Below are 17,425 nucleotides of genomic sequence, written 5' to 3' on the forward strand. Positions count from 1 at the left end.
TTTCTTCTGTCTCAAGCTACCATCCCATAATCTTCTTCCCTTACCATCAGCCTTTCTTAAAAGAATTAGCTACACGTGTTGTTTCCAAAGCAACACGGAAGAAGTCCTCAGTGCTTTCAGTGTTATTGGGCCTCATCATTCATCTGAAACCAGTTGCACTCTCAAAGGCCACCAGGCTGGTCCCCTTGTCATTATAATAGAAATGCTGCACACCGAAGAAGTAAAGTTAAGTCTCCCCATACTTTCCAATAACTACTCTGCTGGATCCTGGATACTTCAGTTTAAGATGGGTGCTGAAAAACAGACGGTTCAGGTGAATAACTAGCACATTAAAAGGAATGACTGAAAGGGAGGACTGCATAATCTGATAAGATGAAAACTTCTAAAAGGACAGCCTGAAGGAGTATGATTACAGTTTGTAACTGCTTGGGATGTTGTTAATGCGAGAGAGCTCTAGCAGGCAGAAAGGAGCAAGATCAGTGGATTGCTATTACTGGGGAGTGTCAAGGCACAGTTCAGGGCGATACAAGCGAGTACTTTTAAGTAGCCATTGTAAAAAAAGTCATCTGAAAATGTTTATACAGAAATTGATGACTACACGTCAGCATTGTCTAAAGCCTTCTCAGTATGTGGTCCATGAACAGGGATCTCAGCATCACCTGTGAGCTTGTTAGAAATGCAGACTCCTAGGCCCCATGGCAGACACTGAATCCGAATCTGCATTTACCAAGATTACCTGGAGATTCCTTTGACATTAAAGTTTGAGAAGCACTGGCTTAAGGGAGTCTTGAAACTAGCTGTGAGTGAATTATGTCTTGAAAAGAAAAGCCCTTTCAGATATTAATTTATAGTAAGCAAAGCTCACTGTTCCAGGGATCTAAAAGCTGTTTTATCTCATTTCCGCCTACTAGGTCAAAATACTGTTTTATTGATTTCATAGTCTCACCTTTAGCGCATAATTTTTTAATACTTGCTTAAACAACAGTCAAAGCTTATACAAACATTTCAAATGCTAATTTTTTTATTAGGGTAAATATTTTGTTAAAAACTGAGTTAAGAAAGCTTACGATGGTATGTTTACAACATAGCATTAAACAAATAAAAAATGTCGGCAGAAGGAAAACAAGGGTAGAAAAGCAAGATGGATTTCTATGGCTGGTATTTAAAATACATTATCATGACTCCTGACCGCTTGCTAATTGAGGGCTAGGTTTGGTTCCAAGTTTTCTAGCAGCCAATTCAAACAGTGTGATATCTTCTAGAATGTCCATTTAGAATGCCATGATTAATGACCCTAAGCATGTACAAAATAGACTCCATTAAATATATTCAAAAAGTTGAATAGAAGATTTACGCTTTATACTGAATTAACTTTAAGACTTTCTATTGTGTATTTTAAAATATTCTAATGAATCATACTTGCTGGTATAATTACACTTTCTTTTTTAGACAGACTAAACAGCAGAGTGACTCAATGTTGACAAGTGGTAAAATTTAAAGACAATCACATCGAACTTAAGACCTAAGAAAGAGGAAAAGAATGAAACTTACCAAATAGATTTCCTAAACTCGCATCCATTTTTATTTCGAATACTTGAGAAATAACATAAAATGTCAGTAAAAATACTGCTACAGCTACCACCAACTTTGCAGCACCTAGATAAAGGGCAGAAATAATTCAGAATGAGCTTATGAGCCCCCCGGACTTATATAACATTTCAATGAAAAATGTAAGTTTATAAAAAAAACTTTTAAGACGAATAAATTTTTACTTTTATCTATTGGTGCTTAATCTGTTACAACAAAAATTCTACCAAATATCCATCAAAATAAGGGATTACCCTGATCAAAGAGTTATCAGATTGTCTAGAAATCTAGACAAAGAACTGCTTGAGTCCTCTGCCTAATTTTACATGCAAAAAAATTACCTGCCATTGACTGCTGGCTGACTACACAAAAGTATCATGGCTAATGAAAGACTGCCACCAAGTATGTTGGATGACCCATTCCTAAGCCTTTTCCAATAAAAAGGGCAATAGCACTTATCCAGGGATGATACCAAAACACTGGACCAGAATGGAGATGCTAGGGCAACAGCAGAATGTCCACTAAGCAAGGAGTTCTCAAGTGAAATGTCCTATCGTCAGTACCTCTTGGAGCTTTACAAGCACTTCTGTTATGGTGAACAATGAAGTATTCCCCCTCATATTTGACACCTAGTTCAAGACAGTCATTCTCCACTGCTGGGGGCTTTATCTGGCACCTATCACATATGCTTCATAATGTGGTTGTAAGGTAAGCTCCATGAAGAAAGTCGCTCAGTCTTTCATACCTTTATATTTTTAATCACTTTTGCGTGCCTTACAAATAGCACTGCTATTAACTAATTTACTGCTCAATACGAAACATCATTTGTCCTTTTTCTCCACAGCTAAACAGATCTAGGAGAGAAAAAGAAAAAGTGCAAGACAGGAAAGGAAAAAGAAAGTGACGGGAAAGGAAAGAGAAAGTTACAGGAAAGAAACTTCTTCCTCTCACCCTTAGGATTTCAGAGACATCATATTATGCTATTCGGGAACAATATGAGTATTTCTCTGTCCAATTCCCATTACTCTCTCTTACCAAAAGTTTAATTTATATTGATATAAAAAGGGTGGATAGGATCAGCAGTCACTTCATCATCCTTAAGATAACAAAGGCCCAGAGGTTGAAGCAAGTGCCCAAGATCACAGATAATGTAGTGGCAGCACAAGGACCAGAATCCAGGGATCATGACACAGTTCAGTGCTTTGTACAATACGCTGTTCTAACACCAAATTACTACATTCTCCAAAAATACTGCTAAAACTCAACTTACTGGGTAAGGAAGAGTGCAAAAAGCACTATACCCCTGCTAATTTCATAAACTTAAAGAAATTAGGACTAATTCTTAGGGAATGAACTGATGATGCCCAGAAAGGCTGAGGACATTGCTGTTCTAACTATGTTCTAAGAAATGTTCTGTTCATTTCTGTTGAGAAACACTCTACAAATATAGAAATGAAGTGGCAATGAAGAAGCCCAAATCTAAACTAATCACCCCCCACTTCATTTTCTATCTTTTCTGCTCCAAAAACTGTGCTTCTTAAGACAGTAAAATTCCATGAGGCTTTGAAACCTTCCCCATACAGTATCTGGCAGAGTGCCTGGTACACAGCAATACCTTCAACAGGTGTCTACTATATAGACGAACGGTAACTGTTGTCATATTTCTTCGTGATCATTTAAGAACGAGGTCCTAGAGATTATATATCAGATGACAGAGTCTTAACATCTCATTTTCTAGCAAATGTGGGCAGATGCAACTAGAGATAAACTTTCTCTATCCCTTAAAGCAGATATACGAAATCTTTGTTGTTTACTATTGAAATATTGAATACCAAGTCTATAATATATAAAAGTTCTAGACTAAATCCAATACCAAACTAAACCTGAGCCTACACTAAACAAGCTATATATAGCATATATATGTACATATATACATACATATACTATATCACACACACACATATATGTAATACACAGGTACACCGTTTACTTAGTGCCTACTGTAGACCTAAAGACTTTATAAGCATAATACCACTCACACAGCTTTTCGAGATATTATTTTCATTTTACAAGAAAAACAAGGCTGAGAATTTAGATGCATGTCTATGTTCACATAACTGGTCAGTGGTAGATCTTAAACCAAGATCTATTCACTTACAGTGGACCGTCAGGAGAACCAGGAAGACACAAAAGCTCTAAGAGAAAGAAGAGCTGGAGGAGGAGAAACTAACTGGTAGCAGAAAAAGCAGGTGGTCCCTGAGAGGGGAAGGCCGGTGAAGACCAGCAGAGCCTCCGTAAGGCAGAGTTCCGGAACATGTGTTACAGAACGTCTGCCCCAGAGCTGATCATCATCCAGTTCTCGACTTTGCGGGGGCCTGCCCATTCCGCAAGGTTCCCATCTCTGACTTTCCACAAGATTTCCTCTTTCTTCCAGCCATGGACCACACTAATCTGAGTGTTTCCCTACTTTTCTCATTTGATGCCTCACTGTAAGGATAATGACTGTAAGGATATTTCAAACCAACCAGGATATTTCTTTTAATTAGAATTAGTTTAAAAGCAATAAACTAATAGCTAATCTTCCTTATTCATTCATTAAAAGCAATTCCCTGAAGATCTACAGTACGAACAGTGCCAAACAAGTAAGCACTCAGTGAATAATTACATCAATTAATGTTGGTATTGTCAGAATCAGAGAAATGGACTAGATAAAAAAGTTCATTTCAACTAGAATGAATATAGAATCATATGAGAAAGAGAAACTAGTTTTATTTTAAATAATAAAATCATCTAGAAACATGTAATCATAAATAGTCCTGCTATATTTGAAGATCTTTTTTTTTAAAGACATTACAACATGTTTTTTTAAACCATAAATAAGCTCTTGGTTTCTGGGAATATTTTCCCTTAATAACTGTACAGCTACTCAAAAAAGAATGTTTTTTTATAAGTTCATGACCAAGAGATCCAGATTTTCAAATTTCTACAAAGGCATTTGTGAACACCCCTCAGTTATCTGTATTTAATAATCATGTTTAATCACCGGCACCTGATTCTACATAATTATGGCTGAATCAAGAAGACTTGTTGCTACCCACCCTGACTGTAGATACTTCTAAGAGATTTCCTGTGGGAGACCACAGGAAAAAACTTTGTTTGCTGGTGAGAAGATGATAATTAAAGAAAGACTACTTTGATTTTGAGAAATTACAAGTTATCTCCTATGTTGGACACACACTCAGCAGAAATTTCTATGTAAAGGGTGCATTTTTCTTCAGGGCCTGTGCTGTGCTGGAGGAAGGTGGGAGTGGCAGGATCACGCTTATTTTCACTATAGGTAGGAAGAGGTCATCAGCCCCTCCAGTTATTATGGATCTGCCTTTTTATAATGTTTAAGGATAACTACCTTAATACTATGAACAGCAAGTGGTGTTTTTCAATTTCCTCACTATGCTGCCTAAGGAACAGATGTCCCTACACTTAACCTCACTTAGGCAGACTGAACTTGAACTAGCAAAAATACATTTTGTTGATTCCTTCAATATTCTAGTTTTATGTACATACTTAGGAAAAATTTAAGCTTTTAAACTTTACAGCTCACTTCCTCAACAAGCTAGAACTTAGGAAAAACAAAAATCAGCCCTCCTAGGTTATCAAATGATTCTTTATATAGACATTATATGTGTATCATTAGGCAAATAAGCTTAATGGATAAGAATATAAACTTCGAAACCACAACTTAAATTATTTAGCATAACTTCAACAAAAGTGCCCCCAAACATTTATGTAACATTCACTAAATGACCAATTCATGATTTGCCAACTACATTAAAAAGTAGAGGCTAAATGATGAATTAGTTTGTTATATTTCAGCTTTGCACTCAATATAGAAAAGATTATTTACTCTCTCCTATAGTCATTACTAAATGAACAGGTTACACAAAAAGCAAAATTATTTCTACGAATTAAATCTCTTACCTGCTACCCTCATCTTCGATTTTTCAATCTATGGCACTTTTCATTAAATAACTCCTAAAATCAAAAGAAAAGGCATACAGATTAGGTCTACAAGCAGTGTTCCTCTTTCGACTCAGTGGGGTGTATACAGTAAACTAATTAAATAACTGTCATGACATTTCTAAGTATTCTACCAGTTACTGATAGCTAATGGAAAAACTCTTATCACTGGGCCTGTCTCCTTCCACTGGACCACAAAAGCTACTGAGAGGACAGTCATGTCTTAACATTGCTGTGTCCCCCAGCTCCTTAACTGAATGAACAAATGAAGAAAAAACTGCCATCAAGAATGTGAGGAGAAGATAATGCCTTAATACTCTCAATAATTACGCATCTATAAAGAGCTTTGGATACTTAGTTGCAAACTTTTGGTTTACAGTTGAGGTCCATGGAGGTTAAGCTGCTCATCCAGCCACGGAACAAATTATTTGCAGAATGGGGCAGGATTTAGGTCTGCTGGCTCCCGCTCCAGGGCTCACTCACTTCACTATATGATGCCACTATTTTTTTAGTGAGACATAATTTAGGTGTCACTATGAAAAGCACTTTTGGGGCTTCTTATTTTAATACCAGGGTTCTCCTCTTCTTCATGTTTTTAAGTTTTTAAAAGAATATATTCAGAAGTATAGACTCACAATTTAAAATATTCCAGCAATTATCACCTACATTATCCATCAGTGAAGAAATTACTCTTTGATTTTATCCTAATAACAACAAGCAATAGATGCTGGGAAAAAAAAATTCTGTGTATGTGTATTTCCCTCCTAAGAAATAGTAAAAATTTATTTTTACAAGAAAGGTAAAATTTTAAAAAGCAAATGGAAAAGCAAGTAAATGAGTCTGACAGGAAATTCATGCCCAAGTTTAGCTAGAGAGCTACCACAGTGTACCCAACCTACTGTACAGGAAAGGAATGCAAAAGAAAATTTTGATTAACAAATCACATTAATCAAAAATACATCTTTATTTTAGACTATTTTCATACTGATTGATGTTTGATGTTGAGGTCTGATCTAGTAACACACAGAATGTGTCAAATAAAAATAATGGCAAACTCCTGAAGGACACTAAAAAAAAGTGAGAAATCCTGTTTTCTTAGCCACCAATAAGAAATAAGCAGGGTAGAGAGGGGTGGCAAGCATCCAAATGATGAATGCTTTTACGCTAACTCCCTTTCTTCTGCCCAGCCTACCCTGACGAAAATATCAACACTATTGATTCCTCTACCTTTGTTAGTTTCTGAACATCTTCCACATAATAGAAAAAGTCCATGTTCTCTATCTATTTAAACTAACTACTTAGCCGCAGGCTCAGAAAGTGTCAAAAGGAAACAAGAGATTCTCAAGTATCCACAAACCATCACGTAAAAGTGGAAAAAAAAACCCTCAGCTTTTCAAGTGAAAACCCCATGTGGCTATAAATCCTCTTTTGACTCCCAGTTAAAATGGACACTATGTTCACAACACACATGCCTTTCCTCCCAGCTAATACTCCAAAATAATAGGAAAATTTCTTTGAGAGCGTGATAGAGTTGGGCAGACATGTGCTGTTCTATTTCACTGTTTCCATTACCTGCTGGGGCCCCACCTGTACCATTAAAGTCACTGCCGCATAGACCTGCCATCTGTTTGCGCTGCCCAACATGCCTCTTCCTAAACCGATCACTAGAGTAAGACTGCAATATAAGCAACGACAACTGTCTAGCTGAATTCGTGTATTCCATTCAATTTCTCAGAAACACTTAGTAAAATCTCTAAATCAAAATCTCATCTCAGTCATAACATTTTTAATTAGTTTGCTTAACTAATGTTTCAAAACTAGTGTTGCAAAAATGTAAACCAGTATAAAGAGTATTGAACATATCTGAAAGCAAATCAAGGAGCGTGTTTATAATGCGCTACTTCCAAATCATTCCTAACTTGTCATTTTAGGAGGACATTTTAAAACAAAGAAAATCATTACATATAATTATCTTAGGGGGAAAGAAACACCAACTTAATGGAATTCGGTATAAACCTGAAGCTGAACCTCCAACAATCAGGTGGGAACAGAACAGGTCCACAGAAAATGATCACAGCAATAAAAGGATAAAAATACCTCTGCTAGAAATTCAAAGCTCTTTAATCCAGAAGCAACAGGTAAAAGAATTTATAATTTTTCTTATATGTTCATTAAAAGGTAGAGATACAGAAATTAGAGCCACTTATCAAAACTAGAATACTGATGTTAAGGGAAAATAATTTCAGGGCAGATTAAAACAAAAAACCAAAAACAACAGATAGTACATTTGTGAAACACATATAGGCCCAAACAAGAAAATTCAGTGTCTTAGATAAATGACTAGATCAGATCAGGATGCTGATTTGTAAATGCACAAGGATCTCAGAGTCCACTGCAAGGAGGGCCACTGTGACAGCCCTGAGCAGTGAAACACTATTCTGGATAAACATTAAATAAGTATGTGACCTAACCTCAAGAAGGGAGCCTCAGTTAGGGTCTCAGACTGACAAACTGGATTTCTTTAAATGTTTTGTAATTTTACCATTTCCTTTAGCCCAAATATTTACTGTAGTCTAATTTAGGGAAGTTTTGTTAAAATTAGACCTGAATAAGCAGTTATGGTCCTAGAATCAATTAACTTCAGGAACAAGCAATAAGAACACAGGTCAAATGATATTTTCATTCTTTTCTTAATGAGTGGACCCCAGCTACATTGTATGAATTATAACACCATTCTACGTCAACAAAATGAGCCACAGAAATAATTATCAGAAGGGGAAGGTCTTGCCAGTTAACATAAACCATGCATGTAGCACAGCAGTTCATGCACACTTATTTTATATAATCTTCCCAAACTTTCCATTTGTAGTGGGTGTTACAATGGCATTACAAATGAGGTCAATTGATTTGTCTAAGGTCATATGAAAGGTAAAGAAGCTGATACTACAAACAAATCCACTTCCCTTTCGCCCCAGCAGCTTACTGACATACTTTGATATAAGAAGCTCATTGACAGAAGTCCATGCCAGTCAATTTAGCTTTCGCAGATGATTGCTCTGGGAATTGCTAATCTCTGCTGTCAACTGGCCACTCCAGAGATCTGGCAGTTTGTCAAAATGACTAAGCATGTGTATTAGAACCTCCGTCCAAGACAGAAAGGATACAAGAAAATGAAGTACACAGACACACCTATTGATGCATCTAATGTTAACAAACAATAACTACTTAATTAAACCAGAAGAAAATACTACAAATTATACTCCGTATATATAAACTATTACTCAATTCAATACAACTTTATCTCAGTGCTGGCAAAAATGCAGTTTTAAATGAATTAACTGAGTGAGGTTCATACAATTCTAATATTCATGTGAGCTGGGGCTTTTCAAGAAGACTAAGAGGAAAAAAAAAGGTCAAAACACAAGCAGATAAAGTATATTTAGGACTAGCAATGGTTAATTATGTGTCAACTTGACTGGGTCACAAGGTCCCCAAACATTATTCTGGGTATGTGTGTGAGAGTGTTTCGGGTGTTTCTAGATGAGATTAACATGAGTAATGCAGATTGCCCTCCCCAATGTGAGTGGTCCTCATCCGATGTGTTGGAGGCCTAAACAGGACAAAAAAGGCTAAGTAAGGGAGAATGCACTCTGTCTCCGAGCTGGGACCTCAGGATTTCACCTGTCTCCAGACTTGGACTGAAACTTACACCATCAGTTCTCAGGCCTTTGAACTCTGCCAATGACTCTCCTGGGTCTCCTGCCTGCCAACTGCAGAGCCTTTGATTTCTTAGTCTTTACAACTGCATGAACCAATTCCTTCTGTCTGTCTGTCTATCTAATCTATCTCCTATTGGTTCTGTTTCTCTGGAGAACCCAGACTAACACTGCACTCCTCAAAATCAGAATGTAAAACATTCCAGAACCTAGACACATTTCTGTCTTTTCTATATAGATGGACAGTTTCATTTATAAGAATGGGAGATTTTTTCTTTTTTTTGAGGATCCATTATATTGTTTCTCATGGAGTATATGCTTCTTCCATGGAGAACAATCGATTAGGAAAATATAGAACACAGAATGCAAAAGACTAAATTTTCGGTTCCAGAGCAGTTAAAGAGAGATAATACTAAAATCACAAAAGAATGATACAACTAAGTCACTTACAAACAATAATGTTATTAAAAAAAATTATTTGCAAAAATACCTGCATTTATGTGAATAAAATAAAGCCAGTGTTGGCAAACTTTTTCTGTAAAAAGGGCAGACAGAATATTTTAGGCCACAATGTCTCGATTGCAACCACTATGCTTTGCATTCTAGTTAGAAAGCAGTCATTCTACATTTTCCTCATCAGTTGCTCTCCATGGAATAAGCATTTATACTCCATGAGAAACAATATAATGGATTCTCTCAAAAGGAAAAAAATCCTCCCATTCCTATGAAGCTGTCCATCTATAAAAAAAGGCAGAAATGCATCTAGGTTCTGGAATATTTTCCAAAGTGATCACAGGAGATATTTAAAAAAGAGGGATAAAATTAAATCTTATCTCCCATTTCATTAACTGTAAAATCATGTTGGGTGAGGAGAAACTGACGTTTTCTTTATATAGGTATTTAAAAGTGATTATTTTAAGTAATGCTTAAAAAGGAAGGAGAGGTTAACCGTGCATCTGTTTAGCTTTTAAAATTCCAAATATTTATCTTTTAAAATGTTTTCTTACATAAAAAGTTACCACCACAGACTCCTATAAAGTACCCTGTCTCACCCAGATGCTGCTATACAAACATCTTTCCAGGATGAATAAATTCTGAAATAAAAAAATGAAGAGGGGTAAGAAGGTTGCATTCACTTGAAAGAATCTTAACATTTAAAAAACTGAGTATGATGTCTGAGTTGCTTCCACTGTTACAAATATTGTGAATTTAATAAAATTTGGTGTTAACACTAAAAGCTTAATAAAAAAAATCCAATTACTAGAGAAAGTATTTTAGTAGGAGACTGATATTGAATCCTGTAAAATGGATTTTTAAAAAATAAATTATTTTAAGACACGTCGTACGTCTTTTAAAAGTATGACCTGATAATATTAAAGGGAAAAATTTTTAATGACTACCTAACAACTAGAAAAATATCCTAGGTTTTTAAGTAACCAAAGTAACTTTACATTTTGACTAGGAGAAAAAGGTGCAAAAACAAAGGTTTTTGTTTGTTCGTTCGTTCATTTGATTGTTTAATTTGGGAAGGGGGAGAGGAGATTGGTGTGAAGTCTATAATGCCAAGAATACCTTTTCCAAAAAAATCACTGAGGAAAATATAAATGCATCCACTCCTGCGATGTGGCCTTTAAGAAGGTAAGACTGCAGAGCAACAGACCAAAAATTTTTAAATAATGGCTCAACAAAAGCAATAAATAAATCTTTTAGAATAAAACTTTAATGTTCTATTGAAAACCTTAGGAACAGAAGGATATGGATGATCTATGCCTGGATTTTTAAGTTATCTGAACTAGTATCATACAGCTTTTATTTTTTTAATGGCATCATATCGAAATGACATTTAAAAAGGATTAATGTTTAAATGTGGCTAAGAAATTGAAACAGGACTAAAAGTATAAATGGAAAATCACAACTGAGCCAGAAAGTAGTTTTAACCCCACTGCCATCCCCAACCCCCACCACATAGACTGTTAACCAATGCTTGACATAAAACCTATTGGGATTATACTGGGTGCATTGAGCTTTCCTCCACTGTCCACCATAAATTGGTGTGTGTTTTACATGCCCTTGAGTCGGCACCAACTCCTTGGCGACCTTATGAATGAATGATGTACTGTCCATGTACTGTCCTGAACAGCCCTACTCAGCTCCTGTAGACTCGTGCCTGTGGCTTTTTATTCATCTCATAGTTAGTCATCTTTTCTTGCTGCCTTCTATTTCTCCCAGCATTGTTCTTTTTCAAAGAACTCTGCTTTCTCATGATGTGCCCAAAGAAAGACAGCTTCAGTGCTGTCATTTTTGCCTCCAGTGATGTTTCAGGCTTAATTTGCTCTAGGACCCACTTGTTTCCTCTATCTAGTGCTCCAAGTATTTGTAGGGCTCTCTTGCAACACTGAATTTAAAATGAATCAAATGTTTTTCCTATCAGCCTTCTTCACTGTCCAATTTTGAAATCTGTACATAGTAACTGGTGAACGAGGGCATGGATGATCTTAGCTATGCCTTGTTTTTTTTTTTGGTTCTCCTGACAGTGGATGGAGAGAATAACACTAGAAAGTTTCTAGTTAATCTATAGCAGCTATATAAAATTCTATCAAGAAGAAAAAAAAAGACAAAATCTAACTGTAATACCAACTTGTCCCTACAGTTAAAAACCAGTTAGCAAAGGTGCCCTTAGACCAACTCTGCCCCACTGTGTTAGTGTATGGGGAAGTAACTTAAACTTTTTTCAACGCCAAAAACTTTTCTGAAAGAAAGGGTGTATTGAGCCAAATGCTAGCCAGAGAAAGCAGCAGACCCTGCCTGGGGCACACAGCATGAGCCACAGCAGTTGTGCCAGGTGGAGGACAACACATCCACAGTCCTGGACTTGATGGGGCTCTTTTATGCTAACAGTTTGGGGAAGAAAGATGTGAGCCATTCTGAAAGAATTTACACTGGCTATAGACAAAGGGGGTGGGAGAAGGTGAGGCGGAGCTAGTTCTGGGAGAGGTGCAGGGTCCATAAGGAAGAAGCATTTGTTCTTCGGGATCGGTTGTGGGCAACAGTCTGGGAAGATCGTGGGTAAGCAAGAAGCAGAGGGCCTTGTGGTCTGTGGCCACGGGTGGTTGGCAACTGGACTATTCTCTCTGGATAATCGTGGCTCCACGTGGAAGTTATTCAAAAGGTCACCAAACACTGAGGAGTGTAAGCAGTCTTTTGTTGGTATTGCCCTGCAGTTGTTAACTGATTAACCTCTCTAATCTCTTCCTTTCACCCTCCAGCCTGCTGTAATTTAATTTAGGACATCTCAGAATTTTCTCCTTGTCATAACCAAACGTAACAGATGACACACACCGTATTCTGAAAGCATTTCAATGTGGTTCAGCTCAACATTAAGAGTTCATAGTACAGCTCTTCCGACCAACATGAATTAGTTAGAGACCTAAAGTTCTTACCGCTCCAGAAATGTGAGGCATCAGATTTCTAAAATATTTCAGTTGATCGACAAGCATTTAACCATGTTTTCTGTAAAGATGTCAAGTGATTAAGCACTAAATGGGCACGTATTCTGTTTCCCCTCCCAAATCTAACATAGGTAACTTTTTCCCCACAAAGATATTTCATTGTCCAAGATGATGCCACTGTAGGAAGCACCATGAGCAGGAGGGGCTGTGCTTCCCTGAATGCTCATCAGTGAAGACAGATTTGTTCTCACCTACAGATATTGTTTCAATTACCAATATGCCACCACGGCATTCTCTTTGAGTTGGCAGCCAAAGTTCAGGTTTACTCTGACACAGATTTAGTGCTTAATCCTGATTATTAATTACCACTATATCCTAACACTACTTGAGAGGGCGGTAGGTGGCTGGTATATATGCTTATAATCAGCTAGCATTAATGAGGGTTAGAGTGATGATAAGATAAAACTCAAATGATCAAGCCACACCCAACGTCAATGTGACATTAAGTAAATATTTCAGTGGACTGTAATTACAAAGTGGACATCACTAAAGTACAAAGAAGTTAGAAATAAGACTTCTAAACTGAACCATCAACACATAAATGACTGGAAATGGTTAGGATGAAAATAATATGGGGCCAAACTGGAGTGCATTATTATACCCTGTAATTAAAAGCTAAGTTGCATTTTAAAACAGTCATCAGTATAATTAATGTAGGGAGGAGGCAAGAAAACTAAATGTTAAATCAAGCTACATTCAGAGACTGCAATATGCTGATCAGCCCTGCAGCCAGGCTGATAGAGGACACCTGCAGAACAAAGGAAGATGTCTGTCTGCTGGGATTGCTAACAACCCATTTCCCACACCTGTGAAGGGGAAACAGGAAAAACAAGAGTCTTTAAGTAGCACCCTACACAAAATAAAATTGTTCATTCCCTATGGCTAAAACCATGGGGAACCTATGGATTAAAGGCTGGGAATTGCCAGCAGACCTTTCACGCTACATATATTCTTACGTTCTCATGCTACATACTCTTATCCTCCCTCACTGTATGTCCATATCAAAGAAACTATAACTCACAGGAACTAAAGAATGATATATAAACTGAATTCCCCATCACTTTCAGGGTCTCTCTCAGTGCCTTTACTCTGTCTCTCTCACTGTCCTTGTCTCTCTTTATTGTCTCTGTCCTTCCGAGTCTCTCTCTGCCTCTGACAGGAAACCACACTCTGTCTGTGGAGTGTTACCCCTTCTCCAATAAACTTTCCTTTTGATTCTAACTTTGGCGTGTGTTCGAATACTTTCTACATTCTCCGCCAAGAACCCTCTCTCTCAGTGCAGGGAATTTGCCCTGTCCTGCATCATAATCATCATTACAAATAAATGACAAGTAAGGACACCTTAAACTCTTATAAACATGGTAAAAGATCTGGAGAAATGTTGCATTATAATTACTTTGTTTCATAGTTTCTATGCTTCCCAATAACCCATTATCATAACGAGAGGGGGCTGTGGTTCACTCGGTTTTACTGACTCTAAGGTGCACACTACTTCCCTCATCTAACATGTCTGAAATCAGGATTAGGCTTACAAAATATTTTTTCTTAGTAATACGTGAAATAATAGCGTACTTACAAACAGCTTAGATTAATAAAACACCATATCTGGTTCTTTGAAACCCTAATTGCCATGGAACCCACAGTATGGACACCACAATTACAGCAGGCTTTTTGAAACACAAATTCCTGAGCCCAGAACCCCTAGGAGGATTAAAACTCTTGCAAGGTTAAGAAGCTCCCCAGCTGATTCTCATTCAAGCTCAGACCTGAGAACTTCAGATCTACACCAATCCAAACACAGAGAAATTTAGGGGAATAAAAAAAAAAAAAAGTGAGTCAGATTTATGCCAAAAAAGCCCAAAGGTAAAATTCACAAGACACGCATTTTCATTCTTTCCTTACCAATGAGTGGAAATTAGCCTGACTCTAGGCCAGATTTCCTGTGGGGGGTGAGGAGAGGTGGCAGTGAATAAATCCAGGGACAATGTGCTGAGAAACAGAACTCCTGTTTGTAATGGTTACAGCAGATTGTTGTTTTTAAAATTAACCAAATGTCTTGACATTTTTCATCTACCAGCGCAGAATTCTGCTTAAAAAGTCATCATCCAGTTGAAATGGTGATCAAATTTCTGTAACTGAGAGAGCAAACATCCCCCAAACAGAAAACAAGATAAAATGACATTTAGTTCTGCCTGCTCCTTCAGAGTTCTGCAACTGTTGAGTAAAGAGCTATAATCTAACTACTTTAATCCTACACCACGCCTTCGAGAAGGATGAATGGATATAAACAGATGTTATTGAGGATAATGGCAAAAATAATAGTACATACATTTTAACTATAAGAAGTTGAACATAAATAGGGTAAATAAGTATCTACTTCATAAATTGCTAGAGATTAGAGGCACAAATTTATATACAGTGTAACTACCTTCATCTCATATAACTATTTTACATTATATCAGATGAGAAGTGACAGGATCCCATTCTGAATGAATGTTTAAGAATTCCCCTACATATATACTACATATACTAATTCTGTCAGACCTATGTGAAGAAATGGAGGAGCAGAGTGGTTTCATTTGCCCAAGGACCCTGGATAGCATACCAATTCTAACAAAAACAAAACAAAAACCCTGAAAGCTGGGGAGCTTCTTAACCTTGCAGGAGTTTTAATCCTCACTCCTAGGGGTTCTGGGCTCAGGAATTGTCCTGTCTGTACTGTGGGTTCCATGGCAGTTAGGGTTTCAAAGAACCAGGTATGGTGTTTTATTAATTTAAGCTGTTTCTAAGTACACCATTATTTCATATACTACTAAGAAAAAATATGTTGTAAACCTAATCCTCATTTCAGATGTGTTAAATGAGGGAAGTAGTGTGGACTTTAGAGTCAGTAAAACTAAATGAACCACAGCCCTCTCTCATTATGATAAAGGGTTACTGGGAAGCAGCCACTTGCAAAGAATAAGTAGTAAGAAGCTTCTAGTGTAAAATTTTCTGAATAAATTAAAAAAATAATTTTTATGGACCAAAGTTCCTTCAAAACACATTCACTGATCACTTAACTGCAGATAATGGTTTTGACAGGTAGTACACCTGGTACCACGATACAACCTCTACAACCCTTGTAGAACTAAGGATGAAAATCAATTCAGGAACTGACTCAATTCTAGAGTTTTCCTCATTTTCACACAAAAACTTAACCAGGGTTCATCAATGGATGAACGACTAAACAAAATGTGCTATATATCTGTAAGTGGACTATTATTCAATCATAAAAAGGAAGTCCTGACACACGCTATATGACATGGACGAACCTGTAAAACATCATAATCAGTGAGAGAAGCCAGACACAAATGATCACGTATTGTATGACTCCATTTACATGAAATATCTAGACCAGGTAAATCCACAGAGACAGAAAGCAGACTAGTGGCAGCTGGGGGTTGGAGGAAAGGGTGAATGGGGGGTAACTGCTTAATGGACATGAAGTTCCCTTTGGGCGTGATAGAAGTGTTCTAAACTAAACAGAAGCGATGACTGCACAACTCTGTGAAGGTACTAAATGTCAATAAACTGTACTCTTTAAACTGGTAAATTTTATGTTATATGAATTAAATTTAATTTTTAAAAGAAAATTGGAAAGAGAAAACTCACTAGAATAAAACTAGAAAAATCATGAAAACAGATGAAAAAATTAGACTAGAAATAAGGAAAATGTAAGTAATATGAGAACAATTTCAACCAAACGGAATAACCAATGAAGAAAAGTAGGAATACTGATAGGGTCAGCTGTGGAAACTCAGAGGTATTGGAACACTTAATTATCTCCTCTGAGAGAAAGTCAGCTGACTTTATTTTGGAAACTGAATAAAAATCATAAAACCTTTTAAAGTTTCAAGATCTTGGGAATCTTGTTCAATCTCTGCAATCAGATTAAGAAAACAAGGCATTGCATGATTATTAAATAATTTGGTCAATGCCATTCACAAAATAACAAAATGCAGACAAAATAACAAAATGCAGAACTACTGTTTAAAATCCACATTACCTGATCCCAAGAACAAGAACCCTTCCGAACTAAGTTCCGGAGAGATTTTTGCTAATGTACTAAGCTCTGAGCTGAATTTTTGTGATACCTAAGACCAAAATCTTTTGCTTCTTGGGTCTTGGACCTTTTAGCTTTATGAAATGGGTATAAAGCACGGTGGGGGTGGGGGAGACAGAGAGAGAGAGAGAGAAAGGAGGAGGCTGACTGCCTCACAGATAGTAGCTTTATGAGGGCCCAAGATGTCTTATTCATGGTATTCATAATACCTGTAATAATTACTGGCACATAGTAGGTACTCTCCATTTTTAAATGAATAAAAATTTTTAAATACTGAGACTCACCATTTAAGACCTAAAATATGTGGTAAAAAATAATAAGGTTCTTATGATCCCCATCAGGGAACACTACTACTCTTTTGCCATTCAACAGTCTCTCTCTCCAATTCCTTTCGTCTGAATGTAGCTTCATTGATTATGAAAAGATTACTTGGCAATGCTTAAGGTAACAATCCATATTAAAAATTTGTAATAAAAAATCAAGTTAATTTC

At 36.8% G+C, this 17,425-nt stretch overlaps 1 protein-coding gene across 1 annotated transcript in view; it reads right to left on the reverse strand.

Moving 5' to 3' along the window:
• FAM3C (family with sequence similarity 3 member C) overlaps positions 1-17,425 on the reverse strand; it is a 46,699-nt gene that overhangs the window by 26,683 nt on the left and 2,591 nt on the right. Inside the window, exons 2-3 of the mRNA XM_023528875.1 lie at positions 5,566-5,619; positions 1,552-1,656 (exon numbers count right to left, since the gene is read on the reverse strand). Coding sequence (XP_023384643.1) covers positions 1,552-1,656; positions 5,566-5,578 — 118 coding nt within the window. The 5' untranslated portion in view covers positions 5,579-5,619. The remainder of the gene's footprint in view (positions 1-1,551; positions 1,657-5,565; positions 5,620-17,425) is intronic.

Source organism: Pteropus vampyrus, unplaced genomic scaffold (genome assembly GCF_000151845.1).
Source record: "Pteropus vampyrus isolate Shadow unplaced genomic scaffold, Pvam_2.0 Scaffold33, whole genome shotgun sequence".
In the NCBI taxonomy this organism is placed as follows: domain Eukaryota; kingdom Metazoa; phylum Chordata; class Mammalia; order Chiroptera; family Pteropodidae; genus Pteropus; species Pteropus vampyrus.